General features: G+C 44.7%; 2 protein-coding genes across 4 annotated transcripts; one reads left to right on the top strand and one right to left on the bottom strand.

The window, feature by feature from the left end:
• Window positions 1-1,827: 1,827 nt before the first annotated feature.
• P5CS1 (delta1-pyrroline-5-carboxylate synthase 1) lies at window positions 1,828-14,827 on the top strand. 3 transcript variants are annotated; one of them, XM_048685323.2, is made up of 20 exons: window positions 1,835-2,278; window positions 2,954-3,025; window positions 3,108-3,314; window positions 3,404-3,565; window positions 3,724-4,001; window positions 4,608-4,758; window positions 4,873-5,037; window positions 5,160-5,237; window positions 5,317-5,406; window positions 5,516-5,602; window positions 5,694-5,780; window positions 5,852-5,948; window positions 6,067-6,170; window positions 11,934-12,009; window positions 12,847-12,997; window positions 13,111-13,179; window positions 13,331-13,397; window positions 13,479-13,549; window positions 14,476-14,555; window positions 14,637-14,827. In XM_048685323.2, the coding sequence occupies exons 1-19, from the start codon at window positions 2,219-2,221 to the stop codon at window positions 14,552-14,554; spliced, it is 2,151 nt and encodes a 716-aa protein (XP_048541280.1). In that variant the 5' UTR covers window positions 1,835-2,218; the 3' UTR covers window position 14,555; window positions 14,637-14,827. The 3 variants fall into 3 exon arrangements, with proteins under 3 accessions (XP_087382342.1, XP_087382340.1, XP_048541280.1); XM_087526214.1 differs by lacking the exons at window positions 12,847-12,997; window positions 13,111-13,179; window positions 13,331-13,397; ... (1 more) ...; window positions 14,476-14,555; window positions 14,637-14,827 and adding an exon at window positions 12,228-12,286 and having other exon boundaries at window positions 1,830-2,278; XM_087526216.1 differs by lacking the exons at window positions 11,934-12,009; window positions 12,847-12,997; window positions 13,111-13,179; ... (2 more) ...; window positions 14,476-14,555; window positions 14,637-14,827 and adding an exon at window positions 8,463-8,907 and having other exon boundaries at window positions 1,828-2,278.
• Window positions 14,828-20,343: 5,516 nt separating this feature from the next.
• LOC125520391 (transcription factor ILR3) lies at window positions 20,344-22,491 on the bottom strand. The gene is made up of 5 exons (XM_048685316.2): window positions 22,122-22,491; window positions 21,912-21,989; window positions 21,275-21,352; window positions 20,985-21,147; window positions 20,344-20,896 (listed from the first exon to the last, which is right to left on the bottom strand). The coding sequence occupies exons 1-5, from the start codon at window positions 22,229-22,231 to the stop codon at window positions 20,603-20,605; spliced, it is 723 nt and encodes a 240-aa protein (XP_048541273.1). The 5' UTR covers window positions 22,232-22,491; the 3' UTR covers window positions 20,344-20,602.
• Window positions 22,492-22,761: the final 270 nt, after the last annotated feature.

The following is a 22,761-nucleotide window of genomic DNA, read 5'->3' as shown; positions in this document are numbered from 1 at the left end:
TATATACGCGCGAATGGGCGCGCTTCGGCAAAAGAAGGCCCGAATTTGGGGCGTCGGGTTGGGAAAAGGGTGAGAAAAGCGGCGACATCTATTAATTGACGCTCTTCCCGGTGAAAAAGCGAGTGCATCATAGGTAGTGGGTAAGCAACAGTCTTGTATATGACAATGACATTAACCAAGCGACGCGCGAAAGGAAGAGGTTGGACTGGAACCCTCCTCCCATGTGAGCGATTGCTTCTGGAGGCCATTACATATCAGCGTCCCCCAACCTTCAAATATGGAGACTCGCACGCTTAGTTTGCAGCGGCCTCCGTAAATTATGCAGTCTGAAGGGCGTATAAAGACTCTGCTAAACCGCCCATTTCGGTGGCAGTTCCCATACAAATCGTTATTATGGCGATCAATCTGATATGGCGACTCTTGTATAGTTGCTCTAACTGTGCGGTTGGCTGCATGTTGGTAAAGAGAGCGTATGAACCTTCAGGTGGCGGCCTTGTTCGCCACGCTGATCTGTGGTGGCATACAGGGGATGTATGACAATATTTATGAATTCGTGAGCATGAAGGAGGCGTTCTTGATCGAGCCCATACAGGTGATGGCAACAACGTCGTGCCGCCAGAGGCTGAGGGGCACCATGCCATGTGGATCAACTTTGACTTCTTGTATCCGGTTTCGACGACAACATGAAGAGTCCGACCTCGAGTTCGCTAACCGCCTAGCTTAGCGTTAGTTGAGGACACATGGCACCCCCTAGGAGATGCCAAAGTCCTCACCAAGGTTCAACCACTCTCGCTCCACCATCTTCTCCATCAGCTTTCATCACGTGATTGCCCATGGGCGTGTCAAACATGTCGTACTTGTACGTTGCACGCATGTGCCCTTGCGAAGCCATCGAATGTCGACTTCCTGTACTCGCGTCGATCAATGTCGTCGAGGAAGTTGAGACCGTAGAGCAGCATGCCCCATACCTTGATGTGGAGAAGGCTACATTTTTTAAGGTCAGCGTGAGTACTCTGTGTCGACAATTATTCATCCTTACGCATCCTCCTCAACCCAATGGGAGTATTGCCATACCCTATCGCAGAACTCTCTCTCGACGCGATTCTCTTGTGGCCGAAGGGCACAATGGCCATTTGGATCAACATCGACTTCTTGTACCCGGTCTTGGCGACAACGTGGAGAGCTCGGCCTTGGCCCGTTAACCGCCTAGCCCTGCATTAGTCGAGGGCACGCGGAACCCATTGTAGGAGATGCCAAAGCACACAGTGAGGTTCAACCAGTTTCGCTCCATCAACTTCCATCCAGTGCCCATGGGCATGTTGGACACTTATGTTGCGCCCTTGCGACGCCAAATTTCATATGAAGCCGACGAATGCCATGTTTTCCCACCAGTGTTGATCAACGTCGACGATGAAGTTGCGACTGTAGAGCAGCATGCTTCATGCTTTGACTACCAGCGGGACTAGTAAGGCGCGTTGGCAGCGGCGATGCGGCCCTCGTCGAAGGCTGAGTAGAGGGCGGGGCGGCGCTGGTCGGCGACGACAGCCTAGGGGCCCTCGAGGTGGCTGAATCCAGTTGGGATCGTCCTTTTTCTCGGTGCGCCAAACATGTCTATAGGTTCTAAAGAAGTGTAGGGACCCGCTAATCCAAGGTTTTCCCGACTCACTCGGCTCGTCTCGTCACTCGACATACGTTTCCCCGTGCCAGGTGTGGACCCGAACCTGAACCTGGACCCAGAAGAGATGATATACTCCAAGAGATACACGCCATCTCTCAGTCAGGAGATATACTCCAGCGACCTACCAAAAAACTCTATACGTGCTGCATCGTGCGCTCCATCCCACAAGAGATCGGACGGCCAGCGGCCTCCGTGGGGCACTCCACCCCGCGTCTCCTCCGTCGAAGGTGGGGTGACGCGCGCGGCACGCACGCCAACGGGGCACGGGGCGGCGGCGGCGGCGGACGCAGAGGATCACGGGGGGGTTCGTTGGGCAAGCAGCTGGAGCTGGGGTTTCTGCGCCCCTCGCCACGCTCACGGAACCAACCCCCCCTTTAAAACCGCTCGGCTCTATCCCCCTCCCTTTTCTGACCCCCCCACACATCGCGGCTGCGGCGACGAGGCGACGAGGAAAAAACTCACTGCAGATAAGAGAGGGAGGGGCGAGCGAGAGAGAAGGGAGAGGCGGCGCGCCGAGCCAGCCCACTTCCGCCCGCGGCCATGGCCGGCGCCGACCCCAACCGGAGCTTCATGAAGGACGTGAAGCGCATCATCATCAAGGTTGATTTGTCTGTTTGTTTGTTTGACTAATTTATCAGCCCGTCTCTGCTAGATCTAAGCTGCTGCTCTGCGCCGCATTGCTGCGTCTCTCCGAGGCCTATCTGCATCGAATCGAGGAGTAATCGTGTAGAGTTCTCGTGATTTGTTCTCGGGGAGGGCGGGGGGCGGAGGGGTTATGCCTGGGGTTTGGGTTTTAACTCTGACGCGTTGATGGCGGAGTTCTCGTCATGAATAAACTTTTGAGGCGCCCAGGATGTTTGGGGCCTTCCGTAACCAGGCATCGGAACAGCTTCAGGGGAAAGGTGATTCGCGTCAGATGGGAAAAGGTGATTTGTGTCAGATGGAAATGGATGATAGAAAGGCGGAGAGGAATTTTGGGATGTTTCTCAAATTTCGTTAAATGGGAGGACCTCTTTAGTTCGTGATTTCGTTGTTCAGATACGTGTTTTCATGGAAATCTATGGTGTAAAGGGTAGAACTGTGTTTCCTTGTTATGTTTGGAAAAAAGAACAGTACCTTTGTCAGTTTTGCTGGCTCGCCTCAAAGTGGTCCATTCTGGGAGAGCATCTTAGATACGCTTAAGGAATCTAGTCAAAGATGCAACACAGGAGACGTAGATGGAATCCTTGTCCCTATCACTTTTATTTTCTATTAATTCCTTTTTTTGGATGTCAGGTGGGCACTGCAGTTATCACCAGAAATGATGGAAGACTGGCTTTGGGCAGGATTGGAGCCCTGTGCGAGCAGGTAACATTCTCATCTCCTACCTTCTCTACTCTGTATATATGCAGTCTGAAGCGAATCCTGAATCAGCTAAATGGCAATGTAGGTCAAGGATCTTAATGCTCAAGGATATGAGGTGATTATGGTCACCTCGGGCGCTGTTGGTGTGGGGCGACAGCGGCTCAGGTACCGCAAGCTCGTCAATAGCAGCTTTGCTGATCTGCAGAAGCCACAGATGGAGCTGGACGGGAAGGCCTGCGCTGCTGTTGGTCAGAGTGGGCTGATGGCACTCTATGACATGTTGTTTACCCAAGTGTGTTTATTTAGCCTGGCATCAACTTTACTTGGAAGAAATTGGTACCTTGTGTGTCTGTTTGTAACATCAAACCTCTCATGTTGCAGCTTGATGTGTCATCATCACAACTTCTCGTGACAGATAGTGACTTCGACAATTCAAATTTCCGGGAGCGACTCCGCGAAACTGTCGAGTCATTATTAGAGCTTAGAGTTATTCCAATATTTAATGAAAATGATGCCATCAGTACGAGGAAGGCTCCATACGAGGTGCGTATTGTACAATACATTACCCTGTAATAGCGATATTGTGCTTACCTGTACAGTTTGAGCTTGATTGTTTGCATACATAAAAATCCATGTCTTTCCAGTTTCAATACCTTCCATCATTTTCATTGTGATGTTCATCAACAACAATTCTGTTACAGGATTCATCTGGTATATTCTGGGATAATGACAGTTTGGCAGGTCTACTGGCATTGGAACTGAAAGCTGATCTCCTTGTTCTGCTTAGTGATGTGGATGGCCTCTACAGCGGTCCACCAAGTGAACCTTCATCAAAGTTAATACATACTTATATCAAGGAAAAGCATTATCATGAAATTACTTTTGGAGACAAGTCCCGTGTTGGTAGAGGTGGCATGACAGCTAAAGTCCAAGCTGCTGTGTGGGCTTCAACGGGTGGTGTACCTGTTGTTATTACAAGGTAACTTGAATATTTGCCTTTTTTATTGCATGTGAAATATTGATGCCTAGCATTGCTCATATATATACTTCACACATTCTATGGTATTTATTTGTGCATCATATGCAAGCAATAATGTGCCATTTGGCTACTTGCAATTCTGATTCCATAGACACCAGATCTTATTGAATCAATTCACTGCTAATATTACAGTTAAGTCATATAATTTGACACTCATCAAGGACCTTAAAAGAGTCAGTTGAAAGTTTAAACCATGTTAACAATAAATCTGAAATAACATATGAAGTCCAATATTTAGTTATTTTTATATTAATGACGAACAGTTCTGATTATAACACCATGATAAATCTGCCGAAAATGTATTTGCTTTTGAGACCCATGCACCCTGCATGCTATTGTAATTTTTCTTGTGATGCTTACTGTCTGAACATGGTCTGAAATTATTGTTAAGTAAAGAAGCTTGATAATTGCATTTCTGTTTTTTTTTCTTAAAGAGCTACCAATGCTTCAAACCCAAATAATGAGTAGTAAACTCCATTTTTTGCAAGCTATTTTTGTTTTCCCGGTGAATGGCAGAGTAATTTGACTTGTTTACTGTTCTTGAAGTGGATGTGCATCTCAGAGCCTTGTTAAAGTTCTCCGTGGGGAAAAAATTGGTACCCTTTTTCATAAAAATGCAAGTTTGTGGGAACCATCCAAGGACACCAGTGTCCGTGAAATGGCTGTCGCTGCACGGGATTGTTCAAGGCGTCTACAGGTATATTTTTTTCTCGTACAAATTTCCTGCTCATTGAACGGTCCATACTGTCTTTTCGCTCTTTTTTGCCTGGTTCGTGATACTGATTCTATATTGTATGGATACCTGAAACAGAATTTGTCATCAGAGGAGCGCAAGAAAATGTTATTAGATGTTGCGGATGCTTTAGAGGCAAATGAGGATTTAATTAGATCCGAGAATGAAGCAGATTTAGCAGCAGCACATGAGGCTGGGTATGAGAGTGCTTTGGTTTCTAGATTGACTCTGAAACCAGGAAAGGTAGGCAGTTGGATAGTCTTGCTTGTTAGAACTAAATTGATTTGTTAGATAGGTGACACTTGCTTCTTTTCATTTTTGGATATTATTTATTGGTTGATCCTGCTTATATTCATCATTTGTAGATAGCAAGCCTTGCCAAATCTGTTCGCACTCTTGCGAATATGGAAGACCCTATTAACGAGATACTGAAAAGGACAGAGGTGAGTGCTTATATTTGAACTACACATTGGAACTCTGGGAAAAGCTTCCATGTTTGAACGCATCGGTTTATTTTTTCAGGTTGCTGATGGTTTAGTTCTTGAGAAAACATCTTGCCCTTTGGGTGTTCTATTGATTATTTTTGAGTCCCGACCTGATGCCTTAGTCCAGGTATTGTTTGTTGTTGATGTACTTTAGTTATTTTTTCTATAATCCACATGCTTGCATTTGGTTTGTACTCAAGTATATTAAGCAGCTTGGTTTGAACACCATTGTTTAGATTGCGTCTTTAGCCATTCGAAGTGGTAATGGTCTTCTCCTAAAAGGTGGAAAAGAAGCAATGAGATCAAACGCAATATTGCATAAGGTATTATCTTTTCCTATGTAGTAGCTTCCTTTTGGCATGGTATACTATTGTAGCCTTTAGTGTCCTTAAAATATCTATTCATTGTTTACAGGTTATAACCAATGCTATTCCTGACAATGTTGGTGAAAAATTGATTGGCCTTATTACAACTAGAGATGAAATTGCGGATTTGCTAAAGGTGAGCATTCGTTTCTATTATCTAAATAATTATTCTACCAATATGCCTAATAAACATATAACACCATACAGCATGATGATGTCATTGATCTTGTCATTCCAAGAGGGAGTAATAAGCTTGTTGCTCAAATCAAATCATCAACAAAGATTCCTGTTCTTGGCCATGCTGGTATTCTCTTAATGAACATTATTGTTGCTGCTACTACTGCTTTCTAAAATGTTAAATTCTTAGACTGCTGTTTAAGATTTGAGTTTGTATTGAATAAGTCTTTGCATCCCCTGTGCAGATGGTGTTTGTCATGTATATATTGACAAATCAGCAGACATGGATATGGCAAAACGTATTGTGATGGATGCAAAAATTGATTACCCAGCTGCCTGCAACGCAATGGTACTTGTCTAATTTGATATTCCCTCCGTTGACAAATATAACATGTTTTGGATATTTCAATATGGGCTACATACAGACTGAAATGAGTGAACAAAGACACTAAAACGTGTCTATATACATCCAATTCAGGAAAAAGTTGGAACATCTTATATTTGTGAACGGAGGGAGTAGCATATAATTGCATTGGATAGCTTGTTTTGTTGGTTTGAGGTTTTAAGTACTTCATAGAGCATCTTTTACCGTGAAGCAATGAACTATATATATATTCTTTAAATTCTGCTTGTTGATAATGGCTGCAGTTTTCTGTTGCCAATAAAAAACTTATTTAAATTGTTGATCCTGTCAACTCGACCAATCTGGGGCTAGCCTCTAGTGGCATTTCCCGAATAAGGAAAAACATGAGTACCCACCTGATGGAGTTTGAGCCTCAAAAGCTGGTGGGCAGGCCTGCAAAGCACATCAGCTTGCTCCAGCTAGCAACCTGATCAGACGCTCACTCACGTGTTCTGATATACTCCCTTCGTTCTGTTAAGTATATATGTTGTGTTTGTCTTGTACAGGCCCAGGCCCATAGTCTAGAGTGAGGCCCAGGCCCATAGTCTAGAGTGAGGCCCAGGCCCATGTAACCTTGTATATATCTCTCTCCTCCTCAATACAGAAAACTGTTCGGTCATTCTCTCTTCCTCACGTTTTCTAACATGGTATCAGACCAGGACCAAACCCTAGTCCCTCTTCCAGCCGCCACCCATGAAATCGCCGCCGGTGAGGTGATTCAGGCGGATCTGTCTGGTGAGGAGACATCCACATCGCTGCCCCATCCCATCTTCGTCATCAACCTGTAGGAGCTGCTCTCCAGCAGCTCCTCTGTGTGTCCTCACAGCTACTCTGTGAGAATACTTCCCCTGCTCTCCAGCAGCCATCTCCAGCAAGCTCTTGGTGCCTTCCCTGCTCTACAGCAAGCTCCAGGCGTTCCCCTTCTATCCAGCAAGATCCAACAAGCTCCACCTTCTATCCAGTGAGATCCAGATCCAGCTTCTGTTTGTGGCTGTCTGCTGCTCTTCTCTTGTTGCTGCCTGCAGCTGCTATCAGATTGGGTGTTTCCAGCTGCTGACCGCTCACCACTATGGCAAGAAATGATTTCGGATTTGGTTCTTTGATCATAGATATCAAGCTTGATGGTTCAAACTACAGGGAATGGGCATTTTCTGCCCGGACTGTCTTGAGGACAGCTGGTTTTGTTTCTCATCTGACAGATGATCCACCTAGTCCAAATGATGATGCAGCAAGGAAGTCTTGGCAAAAGATCAATGATCGTGTGATGGGAGTTTTAATTCTGGGTGTTGAACCCTCACTCCGAATGAGTCTTGAGCATCACACTTCAGCTAAAGAGATATGGAAGTACTTTGAGCAGCGCTACCTTCAGCCCAGCAGTGCACTTCATTTCTCCTTGTTGCAGAATTTACACAACACTCGGCAGCCAGAAGACATGTCCATAGAAGAGTACTATGGAGCTTTCACTCGCATCACTGGGCAGCTAGGTTCCATGGTTCCAAAGGGTAATTCTGGTTGTGAGTCATGTGCAGCAAAGGAAAAGTATGACCATCAGACTCTCATGTTTCAGTTTGTGATGGGTCTCAAGCCAGACTTTGAGAACATTCGCACTCAATTGCTTGGTCGTACGACTCCTCCCACCTTGACAGAGGCACTTGCTAGCTTGATCGCTGAGGAGACTCGTCTCCGTTCTCTTGGGGCTACTTCTGCGCAGACTCTACACACTAGTGTTCTGGCTTTTCCTCAGCGGCCAGGTGCCTCCAAGGCCACACCTTCAACTGTCGTCTGCTCGTTCTGCAAGAAGGCAGGACACCACAGAGATGGTTGTTTCAAGCTTCATCCAGAGCTGTTAGCTGAGTTTCAGGCTAGACGGGCCCTCAATCAGCAGCGTCGTGCACCCCAGGCTCCTTATCAGCAGCAAGCGAGGGGTGCTTCTACATCTGTTCTCTCTCAGCCCGCTGTTGCTGCAACCCAGCCTTGGGTTCTGGACTCTGGAGCTTCTTTCCATGTGACCTCTGATCACTCTCAGCTTGTGTCTTGCCAGCCAGTGCGGGATGGTGCCTCTGTTCAGACTGCTGAACACCTTGTTCTATTACTCATCAGGGTTCTCTTTGCACATCCAAGTTTTCTGTTCCTGCCATCTCCTTTGCTCCAGAGCTGTCCATGAATCATATGTCTGTTGGCCAGCTTGCTCATATGAACTACTTTGTTGGTTTTGATGACTCATTTTGTTATGTGCAGGACCGTCAGAGCAAGAGGGTCATTGGAACTGGCCATCGCTGTAGAGGATCCACATCCCTCTACATCCTTGACACCTTACACCTTCCTTCAGCTTCCACCACATCCGCGTTCTAGATGGCTGCATCAACATCAAGATCCACTTCGTCGTTTTCTTTTGCCCAGTGGCACCATCGCTTAGGTCACTTGTGTGGTTCTCGTTTATCTACCCTTGTTCGACAAGGTGTTTTGGGTCATGTTTCCATAGATGCTGGTTTTCACTGTAAGGGTTGTAAGCTAGGGAAACAAATACAGCTTCCATACTCTTCCAGCACTACTCATTCTAGTCATCCTTTTGATTTAGTGCACTCTGATGTATGGGGTCCTTCCCCCTTTGTTTCGAAAGGTAGCCACAAACATTATGTCATATTTGTTGATGATCACTCTCGACATACTTGGGTCTATTTTATGAAGCATCGTTCTGAGTTGTTTTCTATATATAAGGCTTTTGTACATATGGTCCATACTCAGTTTTCCAGTGTTGTTCGTGTTTTTCGTTCTGACTCCGGGGGGGAGTATCTATCTACTGCTTTTCGCGAGTTTCTCTCATCTGAGGGTACTCTCCCTCAGCTTTCATGCCCTGGTGCCCATGCTCAGAATGGCGTTGCTGAGCGTAAGCATCGCCATATTGTTGAGACAGCTCGTACCCTTCTGATTTCTTCCTTTGTCCCCACTCATTTTTGGGGTGAAGCTATCTCAACTGTTGTTTATCTTATCAATCTCCAACCTTCTACTCGCCTTGAAGGCAAGTGTCCTGGTGAGGTTTTGTTTGGTTCTCCTCCCACGTATGACCACCTCCGTGTCTTTGGTTGTACTTGTTATGTTCTTTTAGCACCTCGTGAGCGTACCAAGTTGACTGCTCAGTCTGCTCAGTGTGTCTTCCTTGGATATAGTCTTGAACATAAGGGCTACCGTTGCTATGATTCTTCTGCTCGCCGCATTCGCTTTTCTCGCGATGTCACTTTTGTTGAGGACCAACCCTTCTTCTATTCCCCTTCCACTAAACCATCATCCTCAACTTCTTTAGAGTCTACCTCGTTTCTTTCACTTCCACCTATCTTTTTAGATGAGTCCATAGCTGAACAACCTTCCTCTGTCCTAACATCAGAACCATCTCCACCACATGTTTCATCTCCTTCCTCACCAGCTCCTTTCTCTCTTCCACTAGCTCCACCTCTAGATAGTCTTCCTTTCCATTACACTCGTCGTTATTCTACTCCTCCAGTCAATACTTTCCATTACACTCGTCGTTCTAAAGTTCCATGTGACACACAGTCATCTATGTCTTTGTCTTCTACTCCTCCAGCCAGTACTACTGATCCTTGCACTGACGGCTCTTCTCTAGCAACGCGATACAAAAAGGACTTATATGCAGGGGCTGTTTCTGAGCCTAGTACCTATCAGGAGGCAGTTGTGTCACCTGAGTGGCAACTGGCTATGTCTGAGGAGCTTGCAGCCTTAGAGCGTACTGGTACATGGGATTTGGTACCATTACCTCCTCGTTCAGTCCCTATCACTTGCAAATGGGTGTATAAGGTTAAAACCAAGTCAAATGGTTCTGTGGAACGCTACAAGGCTCGCCTTGTTGCAAGAGGTTTTCAGCAGTCTCATGGGAAAGATTATGATGAGACATTTGCTCCTGTTGCTCACATGACTTCAGTTCGAACTCTAATTGCTGTGGCTGCTACTCGGTCATGGAAAATTTCCCACATGGATGTGAAGAATGCCTTCCTTCATGGTGATTTACATGAGGAAGTATATATGCAGCCACCTCCAGGTATCAAGGTTCCATCAGGTCATGTTTGTCGTCTTCGAAAGGCTCTTTATGGGCTTAAGCAAGCCCCTCGTGCCTGGTTTGAGCGGTTTAGTTCTGTGATTCAAGCTGCCGGTTTTTCTCCTTGTGAACATGACCCTGCACTCTTCATTCATACATCTGAGCATGGCCGTACATTGCTTCTACTTTATGTAGATGACATGTTGATCACTGGAGATGATGTTGGGTATATTGATTTTGTTAAGAAAAAATTGAGTGAACAATTCCAGATGTCAGATTTGGGGTCTCTCAGCTATTTTCTCGGGATTGAGGTTGAGCATACTGATGATGGTTACTATATCCCCCAGCAAAAGTACACTCACGATTTGATTCTTCGCTCAGGTCTCACTGACACGCGCATTGCTGCTACACCTATGGAGCTTCATCTGCAGTTGCGTCCTACTGATGGCACTCCTCTTGAGGATCCCTCTCGCTATCGTCACATTGTCGGCAGTCTAGTGTACCTCACAGTGACCAGACCTGACATCGCACATGCAGTCCATATTCTCAGTCAATTTGTCTGTGCTCCCACCTCAGTTCATCATGGTCACCTATTCCGAGTCCTTAGGTATTTAAGGGGAACTACATCTCGTCGCTTGTTCTATGCTAATTCCAGTCAGCTCCAGCTTCATGCTTACTCTGATTCCACTTGGGCGAGTGATCCTATTGATTGTCGCTCGGTCACTGGCTATTGCATATTTCTTGGTACATCTCTCATTGCATGGAAATCAAAGAAGCAAACTGCTGTGTCTCGCTCCAGCGCCGAGGCAGAGCTTAGGGCTCTCTCTACTACTACAGCAGAGATTGTATGGCTTCGCTGGCTATTGGATGATCTTGGTGTCTTATGTCATACACCAACACCTCTTCTTTGTGACAACACTGCTGCTATTCAGATTGCTAATGATCCAGTCAAGCATGGGTTGACCAAACACATTGGTGTGGATGCCTTTTTCACTCGATCTCATTGTCAACAATCCACTGTCAAGCTACAATATGTCCCATCAGAGCTTCAAGTCGCAGATTTCTTCACCAAGGCACAAACTAGAGATCAGCATAGGTTTCACACTCTCAAACTTGGTGTATCAGATGCTCCTGACCCACCCTAAGTTTGAAGGGGGGTGTTAAGTATATATGTTGTGTTTGTCTTGTACAGGCCCAGGCCCATAGTCTAGAGTGAGGCCCAGGCCCATGTAACCTTGTATATATCTCTCTCCTCCTCAATACAGAAAACTGTTCGGTCATTCTCTCTTCCTCACGTTTTCTAACACGTTCCAAATTACTCGTCGTGGTTTTAGTTCAAATTTGAACTAAAACCACGATGAGTAATTTGGAACGGAGGGAGTACATTCAGTGTCAGGACATAAAATGCAAACAATATATTTTATGTTCCCAATGTTGAATGTAAAAATATTGTTTGCAATTGATAATCATATGTTTGTGTCATGCCTGCTTCACTGTTAATCTCTTGATATCGCAATGTATTCCCATCAATCACCCTTTTCTTTGCCGCAGAAGATTTACCTACTAATCTTGGTAGTTTTTTCTTCTAACATTTTTTGTCTTGATTGTAGTTTTCCATTCTATTTTTATATGTTGACTGATTTTGGCTGTATTGTCTGTAGGAGACGTTGCTTGTTCATAAAGATCTTATGAAGACTCCAGAACTTAATGACATACTAGTAGCACTCAAGACAGCAGGTTTATCTTTTGCTCTCATTCACTGTAGTTGTATCTTTTTTGGTTGATTCATATATAGTGTCCATTCAAGAGTTGACACTATCTTTCACTCACTTTTAGTATTCAGTTGAGTGGAAATGTTACATTCACATTTCACAGTATTATCATCCGCTTATGATTATGTTTGTTATTAACAGTATCGTGTAGAAGGAATTAATTGCCAAACATTAATCTTGTAGAACCTGACATCTACAATTGTAGTTTGAACTTCCAAGGTCTGTAGGAAAGTTCAAACTAGGATGCTATTGTCCTGTGAGATTTTTGTTACATAGGTAACTCCTGAACCATGGCTTCACAATGGGTTTCCTGGCAGTGTATTGAACTCGATTCTCCCATTTCTCTCTCTTTTTTTGCGCTCTTGAACCGCTCGTTTCTAGTATGGAAGTAACGGAAAACAGGATTATACCAGTTTGGGAAAAAATGTATTCTGAATCAGAATAACAGCTACCTTCACTGTGCTTGCCAAATCTAATAATCCACTTAGCAAGTACGACCTCCGTCCGGAATTAGTTGTCGCTGAAATGGATGTATCTAGATGTATTTCAGTGCTAGATACATCCAATATATGCAATTCCTTAGCTTTTTGCATAATTGCTGCTTGCTAGCAGAGTACTAGATGATTGGTTGTAGCTTGGTAAATGTTTGTAATTTTAGGTGCATCATATTCTATTAGTCCTTGTGATTTTTGTTCTTCCACTTAAAGCATGTGAGGTTTGGTTCAGTCAGTACAGTCAAACAAAATACTTTAGAGACATGTGGATTGATGATTCTCCTGTTTTAACTAATGATATATCGCAGGAGTTAATCTTTATTGCGGGCCTGTTGCGCATAAAGTATTGGGCTACCCGAAAGCAGATTCATTACATCTGGAGTACAGTTCTATGGCTTGCACAGTTGAGATAGTTGATGATGTACAATCAGCAATTGACCATATACATCGCTATGGAAGGTAGCTTAAGAGTTATTCTATAGTCTGTCTCCCCGATTCGATTTCTAAGTATATTCAGGAAAACTGAGATTTGGTTTTAACCAATTTCTCTCTGTTGTTTGTCCTATTTTCAGTGCACATACAGACTGTGTGGTCACTACAGATGATAAAGTAGCAGAGACCTTTCTACGTCAAGTTGATAGGTATTTCTGAACAAGTCCATGTCTTCAATTTTAGATCTTGTACAGTTTGAGGCAACAGATACCTTATTTCATTGTTTGTGCTACAGCTCACTTTGATATTCTGTGATGATTAAGTGTCTAACGATACTTTTTACTTGTAAAATTTCAATAGTGCTGCCGTATTATACAACGCGAGTACAAGATTCTCTGATGGTGCTCGTTTTGGACTCGGTGCTGAGGTACTTCTAACATTATATGTTATTTTTTTGATAATTTACTACTATGTCTGCATCTTTAATCCTTTGGAATATCTTAAATAGGTTGGCATAAGTACAGGCCGTATACATGCACGTGGACCTGTGGGTGTTGAAGGTCTTTTAACTACACGATGGTATGTTGCTAACTGGCTATTCTATGTAGTCCCTTTGTTATGTCCATTGCTGTATCTTCAAAAATTGATAGTCCAATCAACCAAACTTTGTAGGGATAAGATTATATGTTAGACTAATCATGTCACTAAGCTACTGAACAGACATGAAATATATTTGCTATTGAACAGTACAGACCTACTCCAAATTAATCCGGGAAGTTGATGCCTAAGTTCTGAAGTAATTTAAGAACATTTTAATAACTGGACTCCAATTTTGATATTCAAGTAATTTAAACTGTCCATCTATAGGAATTTAGGGGACTGCAAATTAAATAGTTATGGCTATTTAGATCTACTAACAAATAGATAAACTATCTGATTTTTTAATTGCATTTAGGTTTTAATCCCATCCATGGCTAGTATGATCAACATGTCCTCCCATACTGCTATGTCTTCTGGGAGATTGTACATCCCCTTAGCTATGTCGTTGTTCTACTGTGCAGTGCAAGCTGTTCATCATTTGAATCTTCGCTGGTTCTATTAGATTTTGAATCTTTGCTGGTTCTAGTTAGATTTTGCTCTTATAGCTGCAAAAACATTACTTTTAACCAACTGCAATACTGCCATGTTTTGGTCAATTTGTAAATCTTAAGTAGCTTTCTAATTATCTCATAAGCATTGTAATGAAGAAACTGTCATCCTTGCATCTAATGTAGTCAACAGGTGGCAATCACAAATCATATAGCTAGAATAAACCTCCCAATTAAATAGGAGTAATTAGCTTTCGTGATAGCAAAAGGACTACATATCAATACTAAAACTGCGCTGGTGGTTCAGTCTTTTATTACTTGTTCTACTATAGCTAATAAATTTTATTATTTTTGAAACAAAATGCAATGAACATGAAAGAATACTGATTGTTGGATCGATTGATTTTTGACATGTAGGCTCTTACGAGGGAAAGGGCAAGTGGTGAATGGTGACAAGGATGTTGAATACACCCATAAGAGTCTTCCTTTGCAATGAGGTGTGCTTGTGATCTCACATATTCTGCTTTAAGAATTACACTACTGTACTTTCTAATTCTCATGTTTGGTTAACTCTTCAGAAAATGGTGTGGTAAGGATTCCGCGAAAACCCTCTGAAGTATGAGAGTCTCATCAGACTAAGGAAAGAAAACCAGTCGATCAATTAATTTGTGTACAAACCATCTTATTGTGGTGGATCGGTGGATCAATTTGTATGAGCTTGGAGGCTTCGGCTCTCCGGTGTTATAATAAAAACAAATCAGCAATTCTAGGAGTGAGAGTACTAGTGTGCCGATACTATAAGCAGTATGTTTGTTGGTCCCGGTAATCCAGCAGATTGGTCGTTCTTGCTATTAAAGTTGTGCATTGAGGCCACCTCGGACGTGCCATCCTTCACTCGTACTCCCGGCCTGGTTACATTGACTGAAATGTCAGTTCAAATAGAACATGGCTTGGGCTAAATCAAATCAAGCAGACAGACAAAAATCTTGGCCCAACCGCTAACGCAAATGGACGTGTCTTTTTTTGCCTGCTGGCGATCCATTTCTGGCCCAAATTTTGGTTGGGTTTGTGTCGGTGTGGATGCACACAACGCCCACCCTTATCCTTCCCCTTTCTCGTCCATTAGTGACATGATGCCCATTCTTCCCTCTCGCTTCCTCCACAATCGACCCCTCTGGCCATGTTGCCATCTGCGCCGCCTCCCACTTTTGGCTGCTTGGACACTGCCCAGGCCGCCGCCCGCATCCACACTCTTCCCCCACCTTCATGCTGCATTCGATGCCTGTTGTTGCCAATGTTGGTTACTTGTTTTCGATGTCGTCTTAACACCTCCATGTCTGCGTCGCCCCCTCACCTTCTGTCTCCACGGTCGCCTCCACTTTGACAGACCAGCTGCTTGTATGGGGAATAGGCCCGGGGCACTTCACCGCCCTGTTTTTCCACCACGCCTGCAAGGTGTTCGACGTCTCGCCCGCAGGGTATCATGGATAGTGGGATGAGTTCTTTTTTCAAAATTTTCATGTGTTCATCGAATGATAAGGATTTTGTGGATACAACTATGGTCGTCAGTACCACATTGCTAGGCAGTGGTTGAGGTTTAGGGGATCGATCCCGGGCCATGCTCCGGCGTTGAACTGCAATAGAGAGATCGACCATTGCCTACTCTTCGCCGATTACTTTCAGTGCACGTACCCATTATTCAACCCCATGCTTTTGCGGGGCCGCTTCCGGATGGCGAGACATGTGTTCAACCATATTTGGGAGGGAGTGATGGCGCATGATGATTATTTCGTATGCAAGGAGGATGCCCTTGGAAAGGTTGGCTTCTCCTCTTATAAAAAATGCACTGCAACTATTCGGATGTTTGCATACGGAATTCTCGGTGATTTTATTGATGAGTATGTCCACATGCCTTGCATCATTGTACAAGTTCTGCAAGGTTGCGGTAGTAGTGTTTGGGCCGAGTACCCGAGACAGCCAAATGTTGCGGATACATCCCGGTTGTTGGTGATCAATGCAGATAGGGGCTTTCCGGGATGCTTGGTAGTATAGATTGTATGCAGCACCAAAGGTGGAAGGACTGTCCATCTACTTGGCAGGGGCAGTACAAGGGGCATGTCAAAGGTTGCACTGTCATACTTGAAATTGTGGCTTCACAAGATCTCTGGATTTGACACTCTTTTTTCGGCATGGCTGGTTCTCACAATGATATCAATGTGCTTCAACGCTTTCCAATATTTGGAAGGCTTGCATAAGGAAACTACCCAGAGGTCAACTTTGAGATCAATGGCCACCATTATAACAAAGGATACTATCTAGCTGATGATATATACCCTCAATGGTCAACTCTTGTGAAGATAATCTCCAATCCGGCAGGAGAGAAGAGGGCTAGGTTTTCTCAAGCACAAGAGAGTGCTAGGAAGGGTGTGGAGCATGCTTTTGGTGTGCTTCAATCTAGATGGGCCATCATTCCGTGTACTGCTAGAACTTGGAGCACCAAGAAGTTGCGGGGTGATGACTGCTTGTGTGATCATGCACAACATGATCGTAGAGGATGAGCGTGAGGACAAAATCTTCGACCAAGGGTTTCACTTTCAGGGTGAAAATGTTGTGCCTGAGAATGGACCGGCAACGTTTGCACAATTCACTCAATTTCATCATGAAATGCATGATTGGGCAACTCACATTCAACTCAAATTATTTGGTTGAGCATATGTGGAATCACCTCGGCAACCAATAGATGTATCAGATTTTTTTTCTATGTATTTGTGACAATTTAAATTTTATTTGGTTTGTAAACTATACATTTTATTTGGTTGTAAACTATTTATTATTGTGGTACTACATGATTTATTTGGTTATAATAAAACTATGTGCAATGTTGCTTATATATATATATGCACATTTGCCAGTCGGCTAGTTGGGTGCACCGTAGACACAAATACAGAAGCACACGGACGGCGCCCATTTGCCCTACCCAAACGAACGAAAAACGGACAACAACCATATCTATTTGCGGCGGCCGGTTGGAGTTGCCCTTAGGCCATAGACACGTGGGTCATGACCGCATGCAGTACCGGATTTTTTTGTTTTGTTTCATGAGAGGTGTAAAATTAAGGAGTTTGTTCTCTATTCATGAAGTGTCATAAATATTGGCGATAAATTTTTTTTTGGCATAACTTACTTTTCAATTTTTCCCTTTCAAACAACTATATTATCCGTGAGTTCAACATGATAAACTCAATTATATTTAAATATCATTTTGTTAGATTTTATACCTTATAAAAAAATAAAGTAGACGCAAATACTTTGTATTGATTTAAAACAAAAATAAATGAAATTTTGAGTAGCTATTTGAATTTTAAATACCACATGCTAGTTAATTACAAATATTTGAATTTATCGATAACTAACAATGAACATGTTAATTCTGGAAGGAAAAAGATATTTAAATTTGAGTTCAAAACACATATATTTGACAATATAATTAATAGTTAATTTTATATTTTATGTCTTAGTTGACTACAAGGACCAGTGAAAGCTCATTTATCAACTATTTGACTCTCTGCCGAAAGTGTTGTATATCCACACTTATTTTTATCCCACAAAAAATAATAATAAATTTACTCTCGTTCTAATACATGTCCAAAAGAACAATATTTTATTTTCATAATTCGTCATTAAACATTTTATTTTAAATAACACTGATATCTATTTATCCATTTTGATTAATTCAATTATATTCAAATTCATACTTGTTAGATTCTCGCATAAAATAAATCAAAATTTCCAACTTTTTTGTTTCTCTAATATTTAGATTCGTAATTTTTTTAAATTCTGAGCATGCAAACATGTGCCTAACTACTATTACTCCATCTGATCCATAAATAAGTGTTCTGGTTTTCGTTAAATTTGAACTAGAACCGCGACGCTTATTATGAATCGGAGGGAGTATTAAATATGCCCATACGTCATGGTGTAAACCTAATTGTACTTAGGTGCAAAATTATTTAATCTTTGGTGTGTTTAAGGGAAGTGTTTTGTTACAACAGAATTATCCAAAAATCTAAGCAAACCAAAGCATCATATTAATAAAAAGTTTAACCATGCGCCCTTAATGTATTATGGTGCATTGTATGTGTCTTTTGTCCATTGTATATTGAAATATCTATTGAACTTGGTAGAGCATTCTTCACTGTATTAATCAAAGAAATAAGCCGATATATGGGGATCTTCTACATGAGAAAAACTTTTTAACAAAATAGAGAATTCTAGATTACATTAACAAACAGTTTGTTCTCTTTGTTTTTGCGAGAACAAACAGTTTGTTCACGAAACCCCTCATCTTCTCTTGCTTGTTGGCAGCGGTCGTTTATTGGTCTTTTTTTAGAAATCATACCATCCGTAACATGAATGATATTCAGAATTCAAAGGAGCAGAATCCTTTTTGTGTACATTTGATCATTATAAATTGTTACTATCTATTTTTTTATGCACATGACACATTTTCTCCCAAAGGGCATCTTGTAACTGATGTTTATTAAGGAAAAATGGCAATTAATACAATGAAAAGATAACAACACATAAACAGCCAGAAAAATAAAATAAAAATATGACCGAAATCACACTAGCCGTCTTGTTTCTTTGATTGTACGCCACATACCGGAGCTTGAAAATTGCACCAAACCGACAGTTTAGGAAAGGGACACTGACAAACACCATCATCATATAGAAAATTAAGTAAAACGTTTGTAATTCTTTGAAGGTCTAGCATTATTGGGCATTACCCCATCTAGTGCAGACTTGCAATCCTTCACCATCTGTCTAGAGAGTTGAAGGAACTAGATCATGTTGCAAAACAAATCAAAAGAAGAAGTCAAAGCTGCCGCACCAAAAGTCAGCCAATTTTGATTTACACAACAACTATCCAGATGCGAACAGAGCCAACAAATCTGGGCACGCCTACCCTCATGGGACCTTAGTCAGCGCCGGATCGGACATCGTCGAGATAGGGAGAGGCTGAAGAGACCTTATTTCAACACGCCATCATCAGGACCACCTCACTAATGCTGCTGACGCGAGGGTACCAAAACATAAGGGAAAGAATGATCTACTAAAACTGAGGAAAACAAGAGGCGCCATCCCCACAAGGCCGCAACACAATTGTTACGACACGCCCACAAAGGGCACCTTCGGCCGATCTAGCTACCTACAAGACCCACGCATGCCATCGAGGATAGAAACACTGCCAAGGCCGTCCACAAATGTCATCGCTATTACTTCTCCCCGAGCAAGTGACTCCAACTTCAGTGCGAATAGCCAACAAGGAATCCCCGACCACGACGAGCAAACGAGAGCCATGTCAGCCACGCCGATAAGCTTGCAAATGTCACAGTAGAAGAAACAATGAGGAACGTACAAATGGTCGAGGGCGCTATTGAGGGCCAGGCGGACTAATTTGATGGTAAATAGACACGCCCACAAAGGGCATCTTCGGCCGATCTGGCTACCTACAAGACCCACACATGCCACTGAGGATAGAAACGCCGCCAAGGCCGTCCACAAACTGTCAACATTATTGCCTCTCCCCGAGCAAGTGACTCCAACTTCAATGCGAATAGCCAACAAGGAATCCCCGACCACGACGCAAGCAAACGAGAGCCATGTCAGCCACGCCGATAAGCTTGCAAATGTCACAGTAGAAGAAACAATGAGGAACGTACAAATGGTCGAGGGCGCTATTGAGGGCCAGGCGGACTAATTTGATGGTAAATAGACACGCCCACAAAGGGCATCTTCGGCCGATCTGGCTACCTACAAGACCCACACATGCCACTGAGGATAGAAACGCCGCCAAGGCCGTCCACAAACTGTCAACATTATTGCCTCTCCCCGAGCAAGTGACTCCAACTTCAATGCGAATAGCCAACAAGGAATCCCCGACCACGACGCAAGCAAACGAGAGCCATGTCCGTTAAGCTTGCAAATGTCACGACAAAAGAACAACGAGGAACATACAAATGGCCGAGGGCGCCATTGAGGGCCAGGCGGACTAATTTGATGGTAAATAATCACCTTCGGTAAGCTTGCCTGAATAAAGTTGGGTTACAATGTAGAAGAGCGGCATTATCAAAACTCAATGCACTCTTTTTCGTTAAGCTCGATTATCATTTTGTTTTTTCTTGCACGTGCATGATTCTTCCTACATTTGCGTTAATGCCATCCAAAGCAGGACACAATTTCCATCGTTCCCTATATAAGCATCATCATCTATCGACCCTATAATTATGAACCATATTCATCGCTATCACATTAGAGCTGTTACACAGACCGCTCCAATGAGCAATGATCACCAGGAACCCGCGTCAGGCGAGCCCTGGATCATTATATCCACAGCATAATCATAGCAACCGCTACACAATCATCAGCGACCCGGCGTTATCTCCGGGCGCGCGCTTTGGTCAACTTCTACGGTACGAGCAAGCTTCAACACACGCATATCCTCCGACGATCGCCGCCGCGCGTGCGTCATCGAGCTGATGAATCACGCGACCGGCGGCCAGTGCGCGGGGTCCTTGGACGTGTCCAGCGACGTCGGCGGTATCCACTGCCAGAACGCGGCCGGCGGCGGGTAGCCCGCGGCGTACGCCGGGACGAACTTGCCGGCGTGCGCGTACGCCGCCGCCGGGTGGAACTGCGGCGCGGCCGCGGCGGCCGGGTGCGGGACGAACTGCCGCGGCGCGGCGGCGGCCGCGCTGACGCCCTTGAGCATCTGCTCCAGCCTCTCCCTCTCGGCCTTCAGCTGCGTCTTCTCGTCCCGCAGCTCCGACTTCTCGGACTATATACATACAGCCACATCGAACCGTAAGATCACTGAGCTTTTCTGTGCCATGAATGGTGCAAAGTGCGACGAGTTGCTGGTTTACCTTGAGGCTCTTGATGGAGTCCTGGAGTGACTCGTTGGAGGCCTTGAGCTTCTGGGCCTCGGCGCGCAGCTGGTCCAGGAGGCGGGTGGCGTCGCTGAGGATGGCGACCTTGTCGGCCTTGGGTGGCTTCCCGGGCTCCAAGACAGCGCAGAGCTCATTGAACCTGGTGGATCAGAGCTGATCAGATTTGGTGGGGCTGCTAGTGTAACACGTCGACCACTGAAGCAGTGGGAGACTGTAATTTTCACTTTTTCAGTCATATAACTGAAACTCTCAACTCTGGAACATACCTCTCGTTGAGCCTGTCTCGCCGGAGCTTCTCGCGGCATGCCTTGGTGCCGGGCTGCGCGCTCGACTCTGGACGGGATCTGCAGATACATATACAGAATAATAACGTCAAACTTTGGTCTTACAATTTGTGATCTGTATGTCATTTAGCACCAGTGATTCGTCATCATTGACTAAGATGTTTTCAGTAACCGTGCTAATTCTGACAGACTTTCGGTTAAGCTGAATCCAGGCTGTGAAGACAGGGGAAAATAGCCACATCTGTAGGTTCCAGAATTGGGTCTAACTAGTAAGGGACATATCAAGTCGTCAGCTAATTTAAACTTGCCTCAAAAGTTTTGAGCCTTGTGTAACTTATCTAGCTGTGAGCTGATCTATTGGACCGACTCAAAATTGTCTCAGCAATCTAACAACCGGGTGCTTTTGGAGTGTTCCGCGAGTCAAGTTTGGTGGCCACTATTATCTCTAGAGGGGCCGGAAAGACAGACCGGCGTTCTCTCAACTACCACTCCTATGTTTCTCATCAATCAATCTAATCAGAGAGGCCCAAATGATCGAAACAGGAGCACCAAAAGTAGCAGGCAAATCACAAAACTCGCAACAAATTCGGAAGAGCGGAAGAACATCACTAGCCAGTACCTTTTCTTGGCGCCGGAGTTGTCCTGGGCAGCCGCCGCGGCGTCCTCCCTCCTGGGAGCGTCGAAGCCCAGTATCACGCTGCAAGCAAAAGTTCATCATCCAGCCGAATATTCGACCGATCGCCGACAGTGAGTAACACAGCCCACCATCCAGAACCCCGACCTCCAGATCGGCGGAAAGAGAAGCGAACAGGGAAGGAAGCTGACTGACCTGGAGACCGGCGGGTCGTCGACCATGTAGATGAAGTCGGAGGCCTGGATCTCCTCCTCCACGAGGCCGTAGTCCAGCAGCCACCCGCCCTGCCCCACGCCGCAGCTCATGGCCGAAGTCCCAGCAGGCCGGGAGCGCCCCCCGCCGCTATCCGGGGCAGATCTTTCCGGGCGTGGGGATGGCACGAGCCGGGGAGGGGAGGTAGGCGGGCGAAAGAGATGGGGACGCCGGGGAAAACCAGTAGTACTAGTCGTGACCAATAATCCGCATATGTATATTGGGCGCTGGCTTTTGGCGCGACCGAAGCAGCACGCAGCACGCAACTAGTATCGCTGGCCTCCGGCGAATGAGGATAGATGCGACGACGTGGGCGCGGGCCAATCGCTGGGCCGCTGGGCTTATTCAAATCGGGCGAGCTGAGTGGGACGGGACGCGTGCGCCTTTTATTCTCCCTCCCTCTGTTGCTCGGTGCCGTGCGTGCCCAGTGCGCGCCCGCGCTCCTTTTTCTTTCTCCCTTCCGTCAGATCGGATTGTGGTTTTTTTATCGGATTGTTTGCTCTGCTTTGTGCAATGATTTGGTTTGTTTTTGCTGGGTGTTTCGGTTTGGTATATGCAGCCGGTGGGGCTGGGCCGGCACTTG

This window comes from Triticum urartu, chromosome 1A (assembly GCF_056163025.1).
Source record: "Triticum urartu cultivar PI428250 chromosome 1A, HENAU_Tu73, whole genome shotgun sequence".
NCBI lineage: Eukaryota > Viridiplantae > Streptophyta > Magnoliopsida > Poales > Poaceae > Triticum > Triticum urartu.
The sequence above is the reverse complement of the archived record's forward strand: the minus strand, read 5'-3'. Positions and strand labels throughout refer to the sequence as shown.

Bases quoted from the DNA above. Each gene is read 5' to 3' on its own strand.
- P5CS1 (XM_048685323.2), top strand. From the start codon at position 2,219: ATGGCCGGCGCCGACCCCAACCGGAGCTTCATGAAGGACGTGAAGCGC. The intron at 5,781-5,851 runs GTGAGCATTCGT...AACACCATACAG, and splicing joins AAATTGCGGATTTGCTAAAG to CATGATGATGTCATTGATCT. The intron at 6,171-11,933 runs GTACTTGTCTAA...TATTGTCTGTAG, and splicing joins CAGCTGCCTGCAACGCAATG to GAGACGTTGCTTGTTCATAA.
- LOC125520391 (XM_048685316.2), bottom strand. From the start codon at position 22,231: ATGAGCTGCGGCGTGGGGCAGGGCGGGTGGCTGCTGGACTACGGCCTC. The intron at 21,148-21,274 runs GTATGTTCCAGA...CTGATCCACCAG, and splicing joins CGAGACAGGCTCAACGAGAG to GTTCAATGAGCTCTGCGCTG. The intron at 20,897-20,984 runs GTAAACCAGCAA...GTATGTATATAG, and splicing joins ACTCCATCAAGAGCCTCAAG to TCCGAGAAGTCGGAGCTGCG.